Source organism: Psammomys obesus, unplaced genomic scaffold (genome assembly GCF_907164565.1).
Source record: "Psammomys obesus unplaced genomic scaffold, mPsaObe1.curated_primary_1811, whole genome shotgun sequence".
Classification (NCBI taxonomy): Eukaryota; Metazoa; Chordata; class Mammalia; order Rodentia; family Muridae; genus Psammomys; species Psammomys obesus.
Window position 1 is genome coordinate 2,248,829 of NW_026594311.1, and position 19,397 is coordinate 2,268,225.

Below are 19,397 nucleotides of genomic sequence, written 5' to 3' on the forward strand. Positions count from 1 at the left end.
ATGCAAAATAAAAATTAAAAAAAAATTAGAATTCTCTTAATGCCTTTTCAGTTAGTTCATCTCATCCATATAAAAAGGATGGAGGCCTCTCCCTCAACTTCAACCCTCCCTCTACCTGGTGGCTTCTCCCAACAGCCTCCAATCAATCTCTCCTGAGGAGGAGCCTTTTTTTGGATAATCTAAAGAGGAAGCAGAATAGGAGAGACCATAAACATTGCAGAGGAAGCTAACTCCTGATAGGAAAGATGAGAAGTGCTTGGATACTATCTGCCTAGATCCAGGATTTGAGCACACACAACTACACAGCTTGCCGCAGGACAGACGTCACTCTTTCAGAAGCTTCTGTACACAAATAGTCAAAGGTCACAGGCGCCACAGGTTGCTTAGGTAGAGTTATGCGAGTGTGTCCGCTCTATACAAAACACCTGTGATTAGTTCGGCAGAAGACTATAAACCGCAGGCTGGCTGTATCTGCTGTGTTCAAGGGCATGAGTGTCTTCCTAGGTCTGACAGTACACACGGAGAGCTAGTCCTGGAAAAGGGCTTCGGGTGAACTGTGAGAGGCCGAACTGAAGGGGCCGTGCTGGCTGGACACCTGTTGTCTTCTTCAGTGATTATAAATTAATAAGGTGGCTTCTCACACCAGTTGCTCTTGTGTGATTTAGACATGGATGCCCGTGCTTTTTGGAGACCGAATTTCAGCAAACAAGCAAGTTTCCTGGCCAGACAATGATGAGAACTCAAGAGTGTAGGAGCGGGAACCCGGAGCACATCTCTCCAGACTGGGGCCTTTCGCAGAGCACAAGTCGACGCAGCAACAGGTACTCTGGCAGTCAGTACTGTCTGCTTTGATGGAAGGTTGGCCGTTCGCTCAAGGTAAGCGACTGTAGAAGCCTGTTCTAGACGCCAAGCGCCACTGCCGGTCTGCAGCGGTGCATTTCACGGGGGTTCGTATCTCTTTCGCTCATCCTTTCCATTTTGCTTAGGAGGAAACTGAGGCTCAGAGAAGCACCTTTTGGTAAAGGCTGCTCTCCAAGTTCTGTCTCGCACCACCATCCTCAAATCGGTGTTGGAGAGTTCCTAGAGAAGGGCGCTCCAGCCTTGCAATTCCAAGGCGTGGGTCTCAGGCCTTACTCAGTTGTGCGCACATTCTCTAGCGTCGCTACTCCAAAGGGAACGGAATTTGCTCTTGACTTCTCTCTAGGGGGAACGCAGGCGCAGAAGGCCAGGGGCCTGGCGGGCTAACAGCAGCCCCAACCCCGCAAAGCGCCCCCGGGCCTTTTGGCTCCCTTCCAAGCCTACCCCGAAGGAGAGGACATCTGCTTCCTCCAGGGGTCCCGACTGAAGGGCAGAGAGGCAGGGAAGAAAGGGGACTCCTTGGCCGAGCCCCACTGCCAGGGGTTCGGGAGGATCAATCATCTGAAAACTAGAGCCACTTGTAATTTTATTCCCTGGTAGGAGGAGCCTGAGTAGTCGGCACGCGGGAGGGAGGAGATGGGACCGGGGCGGGGGAGGGCGGCCAGGGGAGCCGCTCAGGGAGGGGAGGGACTTGGCTAGGTTTCTCAATCCTTCTTCACTCTCCAAACTTTCACCAAACTCTTAGCCCCCGCCTCCCCGAAACCAAAACACAACAAGCTCTGGAGGAGCGGCAAGCAACGCGGCGGGGCGGGAGGACTGGCGGCTGCAGAGAGCCTCGGGAGGCTGATGCAACTTTCCCTTTAAGAAAGCCACCTGGGCGCACCGCGGTGCGGACCCAGCTCGCCTGGGCCGGGGGCTGCAGTATGGTAAGAGAACTGAGCGGGGGGGGGGGGGGGGGGGAGGGGGCTCCGCGGCCCGTGCCTTGGTTTGTCCTGTCGTGGTTCTGGGCGTTTCTGTGACTGTGGGAGGCTGAGCCCCAGGAGCAGGGTTTGGGTGTGTGTGTGCGGTGCGTGGATGCGGTAGCGTCTGCTCGCGGGCATCCGTGGCTGGGAGTGCGAGGGTTCGCACCGGGATGCCTGTCTCGCCGCGAAGGTCGGGGTAGGTGCGCGAGTCTGTGTGTCATCGCTGTCACCAAGGAGCTGGAGCAGGCGGGGAGTGTGTGTGTGTTGGGGGGGGGGGGGGTGTGGGGGGGGGGGGGGGGGGGGTGATTTCGGAGCGGGGAGGGCGCTGCGTGCCGACGCCGGCTCGGTCGGGGGCGGCTGGTGCGGGACCGTGCGCGCAGCAGCGGACGCCGGCGGGTCTGCGGCGGCCGGGCGCCGACGGCGGGGGTCCGTGCCCCGGTGCGGGCTTGTCGCCCCACCTCCTCCCCCAGCCGTCCCGACTACCTATCTGGCCGCCCCAGCCGGCGGCCTTCCTAATCTGCCCGCCCACTCGCTCGCCGGGTGCCGGTTCCCGCGCGCCGGCGGCTCCCGGGGAGCGGCGCGGACGAGCCCTAGCACCCTCCGGCTCCCTTTTGTCCACGGCTCGCGTGGCTGCAGCTTTGGGGAAGAGGCTGCGGGCTGGGAGTGGTTTGGGGGTGGGGGGGGAGGCTGCCCCTTTGCGGGGGGAAAGAAAAATCCGCGCCCTGCCGCTCCAGCCTCCCCTCCGGCTCTCCTTCGGGGCGCGCCTGGGGCGAGCGCGTGCGGCCACAGGTGAGGCCCGGGTTCCCGCAGCCCCGGGGCGCCCGCTCCGCGGCCCGCGCCCCGCAGCGGGCGGCCACGCGCGGGCGGGAGCGGAGGCCGGCGAGCCGGGAGGGGGCTCGCCCGCGGACCCGGGAGGGGCCGAGGACGGGCGGGGGCGGGGCAAGGGGGCGGGGCCCTCGGCACCCCGGTACTTTTCCACCGCGGGGGGCGGGGCGGCATCCTCCGCGCCAGCTGAGAGGCGCACACGTGGTGGCTGATGTAACGCCCGCCCCCCAACACACCTTGCACCCTGATTAAGGGGGACCCGGCCTCCCTTGGAGGAAGTGGGCACGCCGTGTGGTGCGGCGGCCCCAAGAGCGACCTCGCCCTGCGCTGCCGGCCTGCCCCAAGCCTGCAAGTCCTGGCTGGGCAGCTACTTAAAGGGGCCGCACCCCTCCTCGGGCCTGCTTTCCGCAGGCCACGCCCCTCGCGAATCGCTCTTAAAGGAGCCGCGTGCCCACCCTGCGCTCTGACAGCTCCCTCACAAAGCCTGTTCTGTTTCTTTTTCTTTTCTTTTTGTTCCTGTTTCTGTTTTTGTTTTGTTTCGAGACAGAGCGTTTCTGTGCGGCCGTGGCTGTCCGTGGAACTTGCTTTGTAGACCAGGCTGGCCTTGAACTCAGAGATCTGCCCGCCTCTGCCTCCCAAGTGCTAGGATTAAAGGCCTGTTCCACCACTGATTGGTACCTGTTCCGTTTCTTAACTGAAGCAAGTCTGAGGCTCTGACCGCTAGAATAGAAAGGCTAAATGGCAAAGAATGGGCAAAAAGAACACCTGAGAGGTTAGAGACATCCTCAAAGCGAGAGGCAAAAGAAGGTTAGAGAGTGAGCGGGTGATAGGATTGTTCCGGGGACCGGGAAGAATGCTGAGCATGCCCAGGTGTTTCCAAAGACCTTAGAGAAAACATCCCCCCCCCCCCACCATCTTTCGTTCAGCCAAACTGCAGTAGGTCTCAGGACCCAGACCAATCATACCTCTGCCCTGCCAGAGCTCTCCAGCCAGAGGTTGGGGACTCGCCTGGACAGAAGCAAGCTCACCGTACTTGTGACCAGGAACTACATTCATGAGGGGGACTGTGGAAGGGTTGACAGCAGCAGAGGTGGAGGAAGGCTTCGTGAAGAAGATGTCCCAGGGACTAGTTTTGAAGTGGGCAGGCCGGGTGCAGGTGAAGACTAGGGACTGGAGATCCTCGCCTGAGCCACTCTGGGGAGACAGGAAGCTGAAGGAGCTTGGAAGGCCTAAGAGTTCCATGTTGGGCAGAATGCAGCAAGTAGCTGGCTTGGGTCCCCAAGCAGGACACTTTAGGGCTCCAACACTGCCCTGACACTCTTTCCATGGTACGAAATGAGGACCATGCCTCCTCCATCCAAACTGTGAAGAACTTGAGGTTAGGGGAACCTGTTGCCTTCAGTTCCTATTGAGGACTTGGTTCGGACAGACAACTAGAATTGGTCTACCTAGGGGTTGGGAAGATGGCTCAGTGTCAGGGATGCATACTATGGCTGGAGAGACCCATGTGCTCTTCCGGGAGACCAGAGCCTTGTTCCTGGCACCCCCGTCAGGAGGCGCCCAATCGCCCAAGAGGCCAGCTTCAGGGAATGTGATATCCTCCAGAGGCACTCACCCCTACCTCTTTTTTGGTTGTTTGTTCCAAGACAGGGTTTCTCTGTGTAACCTTGGCTGTCCTGGAACTCAAAGATCCGCCTGCCTTTGCTGGGTTTGAAGGTGTGAGCCGCCAGCACAGCCAGGCAAAAATACACATTTTAATTTTAATTTTTTTTTTTTTAATTTTTATCTCACATGTGCTGGTGTTTTGCCTAAATGTATGTCTGTGTCCTCCTGAAATTGGAGTTAGAGACAGGTGTGAGCTGCCATGTGGGGCTGGGAATTAAACCTGGGTCCTCTGGTAGAGAAACCAGGGCTCGTAATTGCTGAGCCATCGCTCCAGCCCCCCCAAAATAAATCTTCAAACAAACAAACAAACAGCCTCCTGCTCTTGCAGAGGGCCCAAAGGTTCCCAGCAACCTTGTAGGCGTACACCCACCTGGAGCTGGAGCCCCAGGGGATCTGACTCCCTCTTCCTTGTATTCACACGCATACACTCACACATAATTAAGAATAAGAATAAATACTGTTTAAATTGGCCCATCTGGCTACTTCCTGGTCACTGTGATGAAATCAGGAGCTCCAGTATGGGCAAGGGAGCCAGTACATTACTGACTACAGCCTCTGGAACCTTCCACAAAAGCAAACCCTTCTTTAAGACAAAACAAAAGGGCCAGGCACGGTGGTGCATGCCTGTAATCCCAGCACTCAGTGAGGCAGGGGGCAGGTGGATCTCTGTGAGTTCGAGGCCAGCCTGGTCTACAAAGCGAGTCCAGGACAGCCAAGGGTACACGGAGAAACCTTGTCTCAAAACAAAACACAACAAATGAAAAGGAAAGGAAAACCAAAAAAGCCCACTTGAGAATCCCACCTGGGGAGGAGGAAAGCCACAAGTAGGGAAGGGCGCCGTGACCCTCTCAGCGTCAGCCTTGGTGGCTCACAAACAGACCAGAGCCAGTTTGTCCACTTGAGACCTCCTCTCCCATCTCCAAACCTGCAGCTTCAACCAATTCTTGTCCCGGGACTGTGACCAGCTTCCTCTCATCGCAACAACACTAAGCAGAGACCCTGTGTTTTCTCTCAGCACCCACAGGAAATCGATTGTTACTGTCTACGTTTCTCTCTCCTTGGTGCCCCCCTTTCCTTGCACCAGCACCATTTTCATGATCTAAGCCCCCTTCCTTCTGTCCTGGCTCATCTCCTTCCTAGTTGACGATTCCTCTTCCACAATTGCTTCAGTGTTTTCTCCGCACTGTATCTAGAATGGTTCGTGTTCTGTCTTTAATATTTAATTTTCTGTGTGTGAGTGCCACCCACAGGGCCCAAGCTGATGAGAAGGGGACATCAGATCCCTGGAACTGGAGTTACAGATGGTGGGAGCCACCTGTAACTGGGACTCAAACTCTGGTTCTTTGAAAGAGCAACAGGTGTTCTTAATTACTGACCCATCTTCCCCCTCCCCCCTCCTTTAGAGCTGTGTAGCCCTGGCTGTCCTGGAACTCACTATGTAGACCAGGGTGGCCTTGAACTCAGAGCTCCATCCACCTCTGCCCCTAGTGCTGGGACTGAAGAAAGGTGTGTGCCACCCCACCTGACTGTCCCCCCATTTTTGTTTTGAGGTAGGGTCTTCCTTTGTTGCCCAAGCTAGTCTCATTATGTGTAGGTGCAGATGGTCCTACCTTCTTTGCTTCCCGAGAGCCTCGGTCTATAGGAAGCACCCAAGGACTGGTGCTTTCAAAATGCCTCTTCCAGCGATCCATTCTTCTCCCAGCTGATCTTCTTAAAAGCCTTTAATAGCCACCATCGGTATCAGATGGACATCCACACCCCTCAGAACCGTGCTCTGCGTATGCATCCATTTGGCCTTTCTCTTTGGCTACTAGAGCTTTGCCAGTTTTATTTTCTCCGCTCACCTCTGCCCTCTTCTTGCGTTCCTTCCCATTGCCAATCTCCCAGTCTGTCACCTGCTGTAGCCTGCACGTACAGCGTTCTCTCCAGCACACTGTTTATCTCCATCTGTAATTACTTGGTTTGCCTCCCCCTCTGCCCCTGTCAGCTAGGATGCAGGAAGGCAGAGAGACCAAGAGGCGCCTCGCACAGGTCTACCCAGGGCAGACCTACAGTAACTATTTGTGGAACAGATGAATGTAGTTGTAGACAGCCTTGAAATGCCTGATAAGCAGTTCAGGCCATATCCTGTTGGCTTTGTAAAACCCTAGGAGGGGACTGAAGGTTTAGGGGTTTAGGAAGATTAATGGATGTGAAGGGAGGAAAATGTGAGGAACTCGTAATAGACTCAGAATTTAGGCAAAGACAACCCCCTCCCCCCACTTCCCTGAAAACCCCAGGATTGACAAGGGAATTATTAGTAGCCACATTCTCCAGATTGAGAAAAGTCAGACTCAGATACCACTCGGACTCATTCATGGTGAGCGCCTAAAGCCAAACCCTGTCCAGGCCGATCAGATCCCAGAGCTAAAGTCTTCACTGCACTCTACAGTGAGCTGCTGCCAGTCAGTGCTGCTCCGTGTATGGCTCGGAGCAGGCCTGGGCTTGGCTATTTCAGGTCTTTGGCACCTAGATGAGGGTACTTTATTGCTTTTTCCTCCCCACTGCTACAGCTCTAACCCAGGGCCCCCGGCATGCCAGGCAGGCACTATCGCTGACCCCTTTTGAATGGATGCATGGGGCTATTCCCTAGAAATGGTAAAGGCAGGAGAAGCGACAAAGCCTCGGGGCCCCCTCATTTTCCTGGTGCAGCTGCTAAGCAGTCCTGTCCTCGCCTGTGCGTAAGCTACCCGAGGGTAGGGACCGCTTCTGCAGTTCGTACTAGGTACTCGAGTAACTGCCTGGGTGTGATCAGGGATGTCTGCTGTAAGAGTTCACTCAAGCCTTCCAGGCCGGGCATTGGCCGCTCTGAGTGAGACTCTCCAATTAGAAACCTGGGGAGAAGCACCAGGGTCGCCTGGTGAGACTACTGTGTGGATGAGACGGGGGTGTCCTCAGTTTACTGTCCCGCCCAGAGAACATGACTTGCAGCCCAGGAGGTGGCCCACAAGTAATACCAGCTGCCACAGTTGCTCTCATCTTTGTCAGAATTGGTCCTTGACAGAAAAGAGGCAACTTTGGGAAGTCGGGTCGGGTCGACCTGCTGAAGGGTTCAGTGGCTGTGGAGAACAAAGGTATGATTGCCTTGTGAGGGGTACATTCCTCTCGGGACTGTCACCAGGAAACCAAAGCATGGCTTCTTTAAGAGAATGCCTTTGGGAGGCAGACTCCAGTCCTGGGCACTGACTGGTTACTTCCCTCCTCACCCCTGCCCAAAAGAAGAGAAGAACAAAGTGGCTAGGACAAAGGACCTAATGAATCGGGCTGATTTGTATAAGTAAACGGTGGTGCCTTTCCCTTCCGACTTAGTGACTTCCTGTAGGTGAGAGGTGATAGATAGGTGGCTGCAGGTGACGGGAGCGGTTCTGAGTAGACTTTGGAGGGGAAAGAAAGTATCAGTGGCAGAGCCAAATCTTCCCTCGGACCATACCCAGTTAAGGTTTTCTTCCCATGATGGAGTTCTTCAAGGCTCTCTAAAGGTTGATTCCTCCCGAGACCTGTTCTGCCCACCTCTAGCACTGATGGTGTGAACTTTGCCATGTGGTCACCCCTCCCATTTTTCCTTCCTCCTCTCCGGCTCTCCCGCCCCACTGCCTGACTCATAGATGCTTCCCTACAATTCCAGGTTGGCAAGAACCTCGTTTCAGGACCTCCGTCTCACCAGGTCCCCCTTCGTTGTATCTCAGCCTGTACTTGCTGGCTGACCACTGTGCTAGGACCTAGGCGCCCAAAAGGGTGAAGGAAACTCAGTCCCAAGCCCCAAAGTAACCACTGACTCCGGGCTGATAGGCTTCTAACCAAATTATATGTAACATGAGATGATAAGGACACTTGAACAAAGTTTGTACAAACCAGAGAGGAAGAAGCCGAATGCTCGTTCTGCCCTGCCGGAGCTGCATTGGGAAGCATTACAGAAAGGAGGTGGCTTTCCTAAAGGTCTTGCAGAATCTCGCTTGATACAGCTGGAGGACCGTGTTGTTGTAAACACAGAAGGTGTGGCTACATCTGGTGTGTCCTATGTGACCAGGAACAAGCCTCACCCCGAGCCAAAGCTGAGTGGCACTAGGGTTGGGGTGGGGGCAATGCAGTGGGGGAGAGCCCGCTGACCCCTCCCCCACTCCCAGGGAAAGGCTGCAGCCGTTCACACAGATGATGAAGGACTTGGACCCCATCCCAGTTCCCTGTTCATCTTTTATCTTTTATAGGATTGGGCATCTGGAGAGTCAAAAATAGACCTTTGCCCATTGGGACGAGAAGCCTGGAGAATAAGGGATCTGGGGGGGGGAGGGTTGAGAAGGCAGCTAGGAAAGGGCTAGACCCCAGGGTCATTCAGAAGGGAGCAGGATTAGGAGTGGCCCAGCCGAGGGAGGGGCAACAGGTTCTTCTAGCTGGTGGTGTATAATACGACTGTCTGTTAGACTCCAACTCTGCTCAGGCCACAGAATCTGCGGTGGCCCCCTCTCACAGATACCCACAGGTTCCTGCTGAGTCCCTAGCCATCAGTCATCCCGAGGCCAGGATCTTGGTGCCGTGGCATATTCCTTTCCCACCTGCCTGCATCCTGCCTGGGAATGGCTTAGGCCGTGAAACCATCCCCATCCTCAGAAAGATTGAAGAAGAGACTCCCATTTCTGCTGTGTGGGCTCTGATCCCTTTCTTCAGAAACCCTGCTATGCTGTCTGTCTCTGGTGCTGGGACCTGAATTGTCTTCTCAGAGGCCCTGCCATATAGTTGCTTTTTCTGTGTGTCTCTCCATGGCATTGGAAACTTTGTCTGTTTTTGTTTGTTTTTTTCAAGGGCTTCTCTGTGTAGCCCTGGCTGTCCTGGAACTCACAGGGATCCGCCTGCCTCTGCCTCCCAAGTGCTGGGGTTAAAGGTGTGTGCCACCATCACCTGGTTTAGCAGCTTTTGCAATAAACTTCTTACTCCCTGGTAATCCCTCTCCTTTTCCTTATCCCCTTTCCCCGAAACAAAACAAAACAAAAACCCTCTTACATATTACTTGTCCTGGAGAGCCCAGAGGGCCTGCCTGGTCTAAATACCTCATTCTGTTTTCTCTACAGCTCTTGCGGCCTGTTGTCTGAAAGGCACTGAAAGCCGAGTCTGCAAGTGTGATCCAGCTCTCCAGATCCCCCAACCCGCTGCCACCATGGTAGGAAAAGGTGCCAAAGGGATGTTGGTGAGTACGGGGGCCAGACTTTTGGAAGGAAGGAGTATTATAAACACTGCCCTGGGGAACCTCCTGCCAGCTGCTTGTCTTGACAGGGCCAGGGTTGGTACTACCAGAGCTCCCAAGTGCCAGGGCCACCCCAGGCCTGGGCAGGCAGCCCCTTACCCAGCAGGTTAGACAGTGCTGGGCTCCAAGCCTGCCACTGGTCAGGTTCTACCAGCAAAGGTCTGCCAAGGAGCAGAGGGTGTCTATCCCACCCTGGTCATAAGAGATGCTTTAGAGTGGATACAGATTGTCCTGCCGAGAGGGCAGTAGGCCACTTGTGACCGTACCATATGCCCACTCCCAATGCTGGGCGTGCTCAGACCCTGTCCAGGTTCCCCCACTTCTCTTCAGCCTTCTCACTGCAGAAGTCACAAATGCTTCCCTAGGCTTCTCAGATAACTCCGTTCCTCTACTTCCTTAACCACAGCCCTTCCTTTGCTCTTGACCTTAGAGCCCAGGAAAGGGATAAGTCTCATACCCTTACCTTTTTGATGACACAGTATGTGGATGAGGTCTGCCTGCTTCTGCCTCCCAAATGCTAGGAGTAAGGGTTTAGGTCCTTTCTCTAGCCCTGTTCAGACCCTCCAGCTGCCAGTCCCTGACTCCGCCACCTCATGGCCGCTCTAAAGTGAACCTGCTCTTTCTGAATGGGTGTGAACTGATAAAGATGCGTAACCATGCTTGGCCCTGGGTTGAGTTCTTGAGGAAGAAGCGAGACTCAAGAGATGGATGGGGTAGGTGGGCCTGGATGCAGGAGCCAGAAGAAAGTTGCACATCCTATCCCGAGTGCTAGGTTGTATGTTTTCCCCTTGGGATCTTGTTTCAAGGAGAAGCCAGAGTGGTCAGTCACTGAGGTGGAAGCCATTGGCAAAGGCTAGCCCCTTCCTGAGCAGCCCACACCCCATCCAGACCTTCTACGGCTCTCTTTATTCAGTGAAAGGCTGACTGGCTTGAGGTCAATACTGAGCCCTCTCCGAATGAATTCTCTCACCAAAGATTTCTCCCAATTCAGGAGAGGAAACAGACTGAGAGAGGGCTCACATCCTTTCTCTAGCTCTGTTCAAAGCCTTCAGACACCAGCTCTTGGCCCAGCCCCTCAGGCCTCCTGTAGAGTGACTCCTCCTGTTGGAGTGCCTGGACCAATCTGAAATGAGGGTTCTGAGGACATACAGAGAGGGAGATCATCCTACCTGCACACTTGTTAGGGAGGGTTTTGTCTTAAGACCCAAAAAGGACCAGACCTTTCCTCTGAGAAGTCTTAGATTGTTATAGGCCTGAGTAGGACGTGGTGTATGGCTAAGAGCCATGGAGATTCTGAGCCACGGGAAACCCTCTGAACACTCCATGGCCTCACTCCTTTTCTCTGGTGTGACCCTAGAAAAGCTAGACAGGCAGGAGAGATTGGGAGTGGGGAGGTCATGTGGGTGGGACAGAGAAGCATGAATCATAAGGTCCCACTATCCCTGCCCAGCTGAGCTCCTGGGACCCTGTTCTCTGCTGGCCAGCCAGGCCAGTCTGTCTGGAGAAGGGAACACTGTCTTGGGACTCCCATTCCCAGCACTAGGATGTGCCTAAAGATAGCTGAGGCTTGCCTTCTTCTTCAGTGCCCTCTGCCCTTTGGCTTCTATCCATTGCTGTGTTTGAGGCTCATAGCATTTGTCCCAGGGGCACCCCCCTGTGGGTGCGTTTATTCCTGCCTCCGTTCAGTTCTGCTGATGACCTTGGACTACTCTATTCTTGGGTCTGTTTGGAGCAGATGCTGCCTCCCCATTCAGTGTTTGTCTCTAGGATACAGCCTCAGAGGTGTACTGGGCAGCCGTCCCCTGCCAAGCCCTACTTCTGCTCTCTAACCGGGGAGCTAAGTCAGCACCTCTTGGGCGCTGTGTGTTCTAAGGCCAAGGGGATGAGCTGAGGGAGTTCCTTCCCAACAGGCTCCTTCTTGGGATGCCCAGGGAGGATGATGAGGGATGTACATGCAAGATGATGGCCTTGGATCTTTCCAGTTCTCTGTGCACCGTTTGCTGTATCTGTGCCCTGCTGTGTAGAGAGTTGACAGCTGGCAACCTACTGCGGAGTCCTCGTTTCTGTCATCCTTTGTCCCAATTGTGAGTGTGAGGACTGGGCCACTCAGCTCTCTTCACTGTCGGTAGACACTCTTGTGTTATCCTTGGTACTTCCGCCTGGCCTCTGGAGCAGGTGTCCCATGGAGGAGCAAGTCACTTCCCAGCACGTGCCCAGACCCACATGCTTGCCGCACGTGTCCCTCCCCCCACCCTCCAGCCCAGATGGTCTCTGCCAGGCCAGCTCAGCTGCCTTCCTCACGGCTCAGTGGCTCCTAGGACAGGGCCGAGAGAGAACCCAGCTGGCCAGGGTGCCTCGAAGCAGGGGAGCAGCTGGGACGCTCGGGGCTACCGGGGGTGGGTGAGTCGGTCCTTCCGTGGAGACCTAGAGCCTCTATGTATGTGTGGGGCGGGGCTGGGTCTCCAAGGACAGGAACTGGAGGCGGACAGCCCAAAACAGGCAACATAAGCGCCCTCACCACCTCACTCCTTGCCCCGCCATCTTACACTAAGGTTCCATGCTGGCCGTCTCGGTCAGTGTCTGCCTCTGCGTCGAGCCTTACCGCTTCCCATGTCTTCCAGCACACTGGTTGCCTCTGACGCTGGGAAGCCTCCAGACTCACTCTTGACACCAGGGTCCTTGGTGCCAGAGCTTCTGACTCCCAGAAGGCTCTGTGAGTGCCACAAGGCCACTCGAGGCTTGCCCCACCCTGCCCTGATCCCTTATATTTTGGCACGAGGGTTTGGATACCTCCTGTCTGCAGCCTCTACACAGGGCCTGGCACACAGTGGGTACTGGCTCACCAAGCCTAGTCTTGGCATTTAACAAGTGCTCAACTAGTATAGGCTTGGCACACAATGGGAGATCACCAAGCAAAGGGCTTGGCACATGTGGGACGCTCCCTTAGTAAAGGGCTTGACAGGGTTGGGTATAAGTCTCAGCACGTAGCCAATGCCTAACCAGTACAGACTTAGCACATGCTGGGTGTTCCTCTTAGAACAGGGCCTGCCATCCAGCAGGCATTCATGGAGCCTGCTACCAGCTGCACGGTGGGTATTTAAGCACATCTGCTCCTTTCCTAAAACAGGATTTGGCCTATCAGGTTATTCACTTGGTGCGAGACCTCATACCCCACAATAGTTCACACGACATGGGCTGACACATAGAGCTCTCAGTATTGGACACGGAGCAGAGTAGGCACTCTTCTAACAGAACCGGGGAAGCACATAGTGGGTGCTTTCCTGGTACACGTCTGGCACATAGAATATATTCTTCAGGCCTTGGACTTGGCGCACCATAGATACTTTGCTACTGAAGGTCCTGGCATACCATGAGGACTCTCCTAACACAAGCACTACATACAGTGAGTTCTTTCTTAGTACACTCCTGGGTCCCAGCGTATTTGCTGTCAGCACTGCACTGAACACTCGGTGGGCACCCTGCTGACACAGGCTGTGGCACACAGCCCCTGCCCTCCTCGCTTAGGCTTTGACACACAGGGACTCTCTTAAGCTCAGAAACTACACATGCTATAGAGCAGTGCCCTCCTGCCCAGAACAGGCTAGGCAGTAGCCCCCTGCTGCTCTCAGGGTGCAGAGGCTCTACCTGCAAGATGGAATATGGAGATCCAGAGGGGAAGAGGGCCTGGCCTCCCTGTGCCTTTTCTCTAGTCTTTGGCCCCTCCCTCCTCTCTTCCCTCTCGCCTTCCCTATAGTCCCACCTGCTCAGCCCAGAGCCTCATCTCCTCTCACACAGCTTCGGCTAGCCTTCCCCACACCCCAGCATGCCTTAGTCCCCGCGCAGCAGGACCTTCTCTCTAGAGCCACAGAGGACAACAAGGCCCCTAGCCTCCTTGCCCCTCTGGAAGCCTGCCCACTCTTATTAAGAAAAGTCAGAGGCTGGGGCTGGGGGAGTCGCCTTCCTTAAGTGGGGATGCAGCAGCTGGATCCCACTAATGAGGCCTCATTACGGCCAGGGCCCAGCTGGGCTGCTGCCTCCTGTCCCCATGGCCAGAGCCAGGGAAAGCCATCCAGCCAGGGCTGCCTGTTCTGGGCAGAAGGCCCAGCACCGGGTAGCCAGAGCCCAGAGCCCACCCTGGGTGGAAGTGAGCATTTGGGCATCATGGGTGACTGCGCCTTCCTGGAGCCAATGGCCCAGCCAGGGCCTTGGCCCTCAGTCTGTGCCTGCAGGAAGTCAGGGAGTGTCTAGGGACCCTACTCTATGACACAGACCCAGTGAGCAGCTGGGTCAGTGGGATCGGAAGCAACTTAGGAGACTTACTCAAGCCAGGCCCCCACAAAGTGGATAGAAGAGTGTGCTGGGGGTCATGGGGTTCCCGAGAGTGTTTAGGCAGAGCCTGGCTCAGAGTAAGCACCTAATCTGTATTGTCTATTATTACCAACACTAACTGGCTTCAGTGAGTTATCCCATTTTACAGAAGTGGAAACTGAAACTGGATGGTTGAACAAGCTGCCTGAGGTTTTATTTGGTGAGAGACCAGACATCTGGGGTTTGAACCTAGGCCTGCCTGATTATCTTGGTTTTGGGTTTTTGTCTGTTTGTTTTGTTTTTCAAGACTGTGTAGCTCTGGCTGTCTTGGAACCCTCTTTGTAGACCAGGCTGGCCTTGAACTCAGAGATCCACCTATTTCTACCTCCCAAGTCCTGGGATTAAAGGCGTGTGCCACTACTGTCTGGCTGGCATGCCTGATTTGTTTTGTTTTTTGTTTTTTTTCTAGACGGGGTTTCTCTGTGTAGCTTTGGCTATCCTAGACTCACTTTGTAGACCAGGCTGGCCTCCAGCTCACAGCAATCTGCCTGCCTCTGCCTCCCTGAGTGCTGGGATCACAGGCATGCACCATTGCACCTGGCTTAGCATGCCTGATTCTTAAACCTATGCTTGTGTGTGTGTGTGTGTGTGTGTGTGTGTGTGTGTGTGTGTGTGTTTTAAGATTTGTTTTATTTCTTAAAGCATGTGTCTGCTGGGGTAGAGGGTATGCACATGTGAGTGGCAGGGTCTATGGAGGCCAGAATAGTGTTGGATCCCGTGAGGCACCTGACATGGAGTGCTGGGAACCAGTTTTGTCCTCTGTAAGAGAAGTGTGCCATCTTAACCACTGAGCCATCTCTCCAGTCCCCATCCTGTGCTGTTTTAATTTTTTTCCCCCTAAGTAATACTCCCCCATAAGGGCACAGTTAGGGACAGACTCCCAGGAAAGATGTCCTTACATCCCTGCCTCTGTTTGTCGGGTGTTTGCCAGGCCTTTGCTGTCTTAGCAATCTTCAGAGGGCTGTGTACATCCTTAATACCAGAACACTGTGCCTACCTTCCCAGGTTGGGCGTATGGTATCTGGGTACCAGCAAGAAACTGACCAATGAATGTGGCCTCAGAGAAGAGTGACTGCATGGGTTGCTTGATAGAGGCTGACACGCAGAGCTCTCTCAGAACCGGTTATGGCACACGGCCGCCATCCTCTCACACAGGACCTGACATAGAGCTCGGGTGTGGAGTAACGTCCACCACAGTTAAGAGACATGGCTGGCATTACCCGGCCTGCTTCTCAGATGCCAGGCGATACAGCTCAGATCCCCACGGGTCCTTACTGCACACCTGCCTCGCTTTGTCCGGGCCTTGTAGTCAGCACTGTCTCGGTCAGTGCTATTTCTCTTCAGGCAGACACAGATGCTGTTCATCTTTAGCCGGTCACTAGGCCTTAGGTCACCGTTCTTCTATGGATACTCCCCATCCTCCTGGTCGGTGGGGAAATCCTCAGTTTACCAGAAACAGGTGCAGCCTTAAGAGCCAGTATCTCCTAGTGGATGCCGCTCACCTACCCGAAACACCGTTTGCTAAGGATGGTACCTCCACCCCACTCCACCACCATCAGCCGTACCTACACGAGACAAAGCCATCACTCATCCTACCCTTCCAGGAGCCCACTGGTGCCCAGCCTGAAGGCTCAGCTCTAGAGGCCAGCTCTTTGAAGGGATAAGCTATCCCATTGCCCTGTCCTATGATCATTCTGTGTGTGTGTGTGTGTGTGTGTCGTTCCAGTAACTCGCTGAAAACAAGGGAACAACACAACAACCCCACTCCAGAGCACCCGCACTGGGCTGCATCGGGGACTGGCCGGAGGAGGAGGGCCGGGGAGGGGGTAGGCAGAGCTTCGGGAGGAGATGAGGTGAAAGTAATTGACGCTGCCCAGCCCGGCAGTGGGAGAGGCAGGGGATGTGTCGTCAGTGTCGCGCTGGAGCTGGCAGAGGTGTGAATGAGCAGTGGACACACGCGTGCTGCGAGTGCTTGTCCCAGGATGGCTGCAGCTCATGGACCTGTGGTCACCTCTTCCCCAGAACAGGTCAGTCACCTTCCAGGAGGTCAAGGCCCTCCTGGTACCAGGCAGGCTTGGTGGCTAGGCTGGTGGTGGGGCAGGGGACTAAGTGGTCTCTGTGCCAGGAGGGGGCAGGCACAGCCAGTGAGTGAGACAGACACCAGCCAAAGTGACCCAGAAAGTTGTGACTGCAAAGGAGTGCAGGAAGAGTTAGCTGTGCGGTGGGGGTGAGAGGGAGGCGAATGGGGGTGTTAGGGCTCCCCCAGCCCAAAGACCTGCTGAGAATCTGCTCTTGAGTATCAAAGCTGCATTGTCCCAGCTCCCGGGGAGACGGGCCGGAGGTGCCCAGGAATTGTGCTAATCAATACAGCCTCATTGTCTGTGCCACGGCAGTTACTCCTATGGGGAGAGAGGGTGTGGGGGGACAGGGAGTGTGGTACATGGGCCCAGTGGTGAGAGCTGGGGGAAGGGGATAGGCAGAAGTCCCTGCTGGGAGGAGAGACCCTTTGGAGCATTTGCCAATGTCCAGGGCAAGTGCCGGCACAGGGTGGGAGCCGCGTTTCCTCAGCTTTGGAAGTTGAGGCCGGGCAAAGAGGCTAGCACAGCTGATGGCGGTGAGGGTGAGGGGCTGGGAAGGTTCCTCTTCTCTCCTGTAGGACATCCTGACTTGACCTTCTGAAGGCAAGGGAAGGAATGTCCTCTGAGGCCATGTGGGCTGGTTTGGAAGAAGCATTATGTAGGCTGTTCTCAAACTTAAGGACTCCTTAGAGCCAAGGAACTAGGGCCACTTCCCAGAGTACCATCCTGCTGCCAACTGATGAGGCAGAGGCTGCCCACAGCTGCCTCGGCACAGCCCTCTAGACTGCCGGGCTTTTCCAGGAAGGAAGGTGAGGGCATGCCCAGAGCCCACCCAGAATCCTCCATCACTCTCCCTGGGACCCGGATCAGGGCCTGGCATGCCTAGGGTGTGCATTTTCTGTCTGCTGCCTGCAGAAAAAAAAAAAAAAAAAATTGGCAGGTCACTCTCTTGTCAATCAGGGCTCTGTAATGAGCCAGTACCAGGTGTAACCCTGCCTCTCTTTGATGCCATATGAGGGCCTGGGCTCTGCAGACACCTAGAAAAGGTCCTGGGAGGGGCCTAACCTTGTTCTGAGCATTCCTTGAGATAGAATGCATTCAGAATCCTGGGGATCATGCAGGATGGGCCAGGTGTTACCATTTCTGTCCCCCCCCCCCCCCCCGTCTCTCGAGCCTCTGGCCATTTCACACTTAGGTTTCCAAGGCCAGAGATCAGGCCTGTGGTTGAGTGTCTCTGATTCCACTTGATATCCTGCAGGTGAAGGGTGGAAGCCCGTTATTGCACAGGTGTGGCTTAAGAACCACTGTGTTCCCTGATGCCAGGAGAGCGTCCGGGAGGACAAGAGCAGAGAGGTGCCTCAGGAGGTGGCTTGGGTTCTTCTGAGGCAACGTTGACTGTAATAGCTGCTCTTTTCTGTCTCGTTTCCCCACTGGGGCTCCGAGCAAGTTGCCTGTGATCTGACTCGGTTCCAAGTCAGTCTGGGATGTGAGGTCTTGCTTGCTCTCCTCCACTGAGTTTGTCTTGGACAGATTTCATCCCATGAGCAAACCCTGGGGCCAGAGAGTCCTGAACAAGAAGCCTGCTGGGTCCCAGCGGAGCCAGCCTGCCAGGGCAGCTCCAGAGTTCTTCGTATCCACGGAGGGAGTTCACAATTCACAGAAATACCCAGTGAATGCTGACCTGGGGCGGTGGGAGTCCCCAGCCAGAGTAGAGGCGTAGTTCGGGTTCCGGGGCCAGGCTTCTGTGTCCATATGAGGAAGAAATGAGGGGCCCCTGCCTCATGTTGGCCGGAGTTACATCAGAGCCGGCCTGCTGGCTATTCTCTGATGCTATTCTGGGTTTTCACATAAAACTTTTTTTTTCTTTTTCTTTTCTTTTTTCTTTTTTAAGCCAGGTGTGATGGCTCACACCTGTAGTCCCAACACTCAGGAGACCAAGGTAGGTCACAGATTAACTGTGAGGTTGAGGCTGACCTGGGCTACGGAGTAAAAGCTTAAGAAACAACCAAAAGATCTAGAAAGCTGGTGAGCACTAAAGGGAGGTGGCTATGGAGAGCCAAGAAGAGTTAGTTGAGTTGGGGCCCTGAGACGGATCAGGGCGTAAAAACATTCATTGTGCAAGTCTGACAACTTGAGTTAGATCCTGGAATCCCATAGTGGAAGAGGAGAGCCAATTCCTGAAGTGTTCTCCTCTGGCCGATGTGTATACACACACACACACACACACACACACACTCACTATAATAGTATTAATAAAAATTTTTAATTTTGTTTTGTTTTAAAGAAAAAGCTGAATTGCAGGTGAGGTAGGGCCAAGGAACGTGGGTAGAGCCTCCAGCAGGTTCCCAGTCTGGCATCCGGTTCCCTAGAGAGGGACACTGAGCTGCCCGTGGTAGAAGGGACTTGCTCCAGGCTGCCAGGGAGCAGGTTCTAGATTACCTAGCCTTCCACTTCCTGTCTTGGCCAAGCCCCGGGGCAGAGTGGGGAGATCCTGATTCCAGCAGCTCCCCCAGCAGTAAGCCAGGCAGAGGTCTGTGGGAAGGACTTATGTAATCGCCTCAGCTCAGCCAGCCAGGTGCACACAGTGGCGGTTGTTAACCTAACAGAGATCACAGCTGTGGCGTGAGGATGGCGTGTTTTCCCTCCACGGCCAGCTTGGACACTTAGGGGATCTCCTGAGGAACCATGTGTGTCCATGTGTTTATGTCCTGGGCCAGTCAGGTTTTCCCCACTTAGCTGTGGGAAGAAAGCTCTCAATGTGCTCTGCCCAGCCTGGGAGAGCTTAGGTACCTGGTAAGGTACCCTTCCCTGAAGAACCAGCCACTCAGGACACGGCAGTGGTCTCTCGGAGAGCTGCCGGGAGGCAAGGCACAGACAGGAGAGTCAGAGGAACTTGTGTGCCAGGTCACAAGGAGAATCTGCCCCGGTGGGCTCATTCCCGCTAAGGTGGGAGCAGGTGGGAGAGATGAAGGGCATGGAGGGGCAGCGGAGGGTGACATGCAGTGGGCAGGACACACCTGGAATTCAGGCCATCCACGTTTTTAGCAGCCCGGCAGACAGTCTGGGTCAAATCATGAGCACAGAGGAGTTTGTTCTTCCATAGGCGCTTCAGAGCCAATGGAATGGTTAACATTAGTGATGAGGCAGGTCGGGGGGGGGGCAACGAGAGGGGGTGTCTTAAAATAGGAATGATGCAAGGAGAGCAAGAAATTATGGAGCATAGAGAATGCGGAGCTGGGCTTACCCTGTGTCAACAAAGGGTTTGCCAAGCATTCATGAGGCCCTAGGTTTAATACACACACACACACACACACAGGGGAGTGGGAGTGAGCCCTTTCCTGGGACACGGAGGACTCTCCAGAGCAG

At 54.9% G+C, this 19,397-nt stretch overlaps 1 protein-coding gene across 3 annotated transcripts in view; it reads left to right on the forward strand.

Annotated features, from left to right (window-relative positions):
• Window positions 1–456: 456 nt before the first annotated feature.
• The window catches only part of Slc6a9 (solute carrier family 6 member 9), a 35,323-nt gene continuing 16,382 nt past the window's right edge, over window positions 457–19,397 (forward strand). The window contains exons 1-3 of one of the 3 annotated variants that reach the window (XM_055618438.1): window positions 457–876; window positions 1,604–1,784; window positions 9,413–9,528. In XM_055618438.1, the coding sequence (XP_055474413.1) occupies window positions 9,499–9,528 (30 nt within the window). In that variant the 5' untranslated portion in view covers window positions 457–876; window positions 1,604–1,784; window positions 9,413–9,498. Of the gene's footprint in view, window positions 877–1,603; window positions 1,785–1,952; window positions 2,017–9,412; window positions 9,529–15,836; window positions 15,981–19,397 lie in introns of those variants that run through there. The other 2 variants (XM_055618439.1, XM_055618437.1) reach the window with 2 other exon arrangements.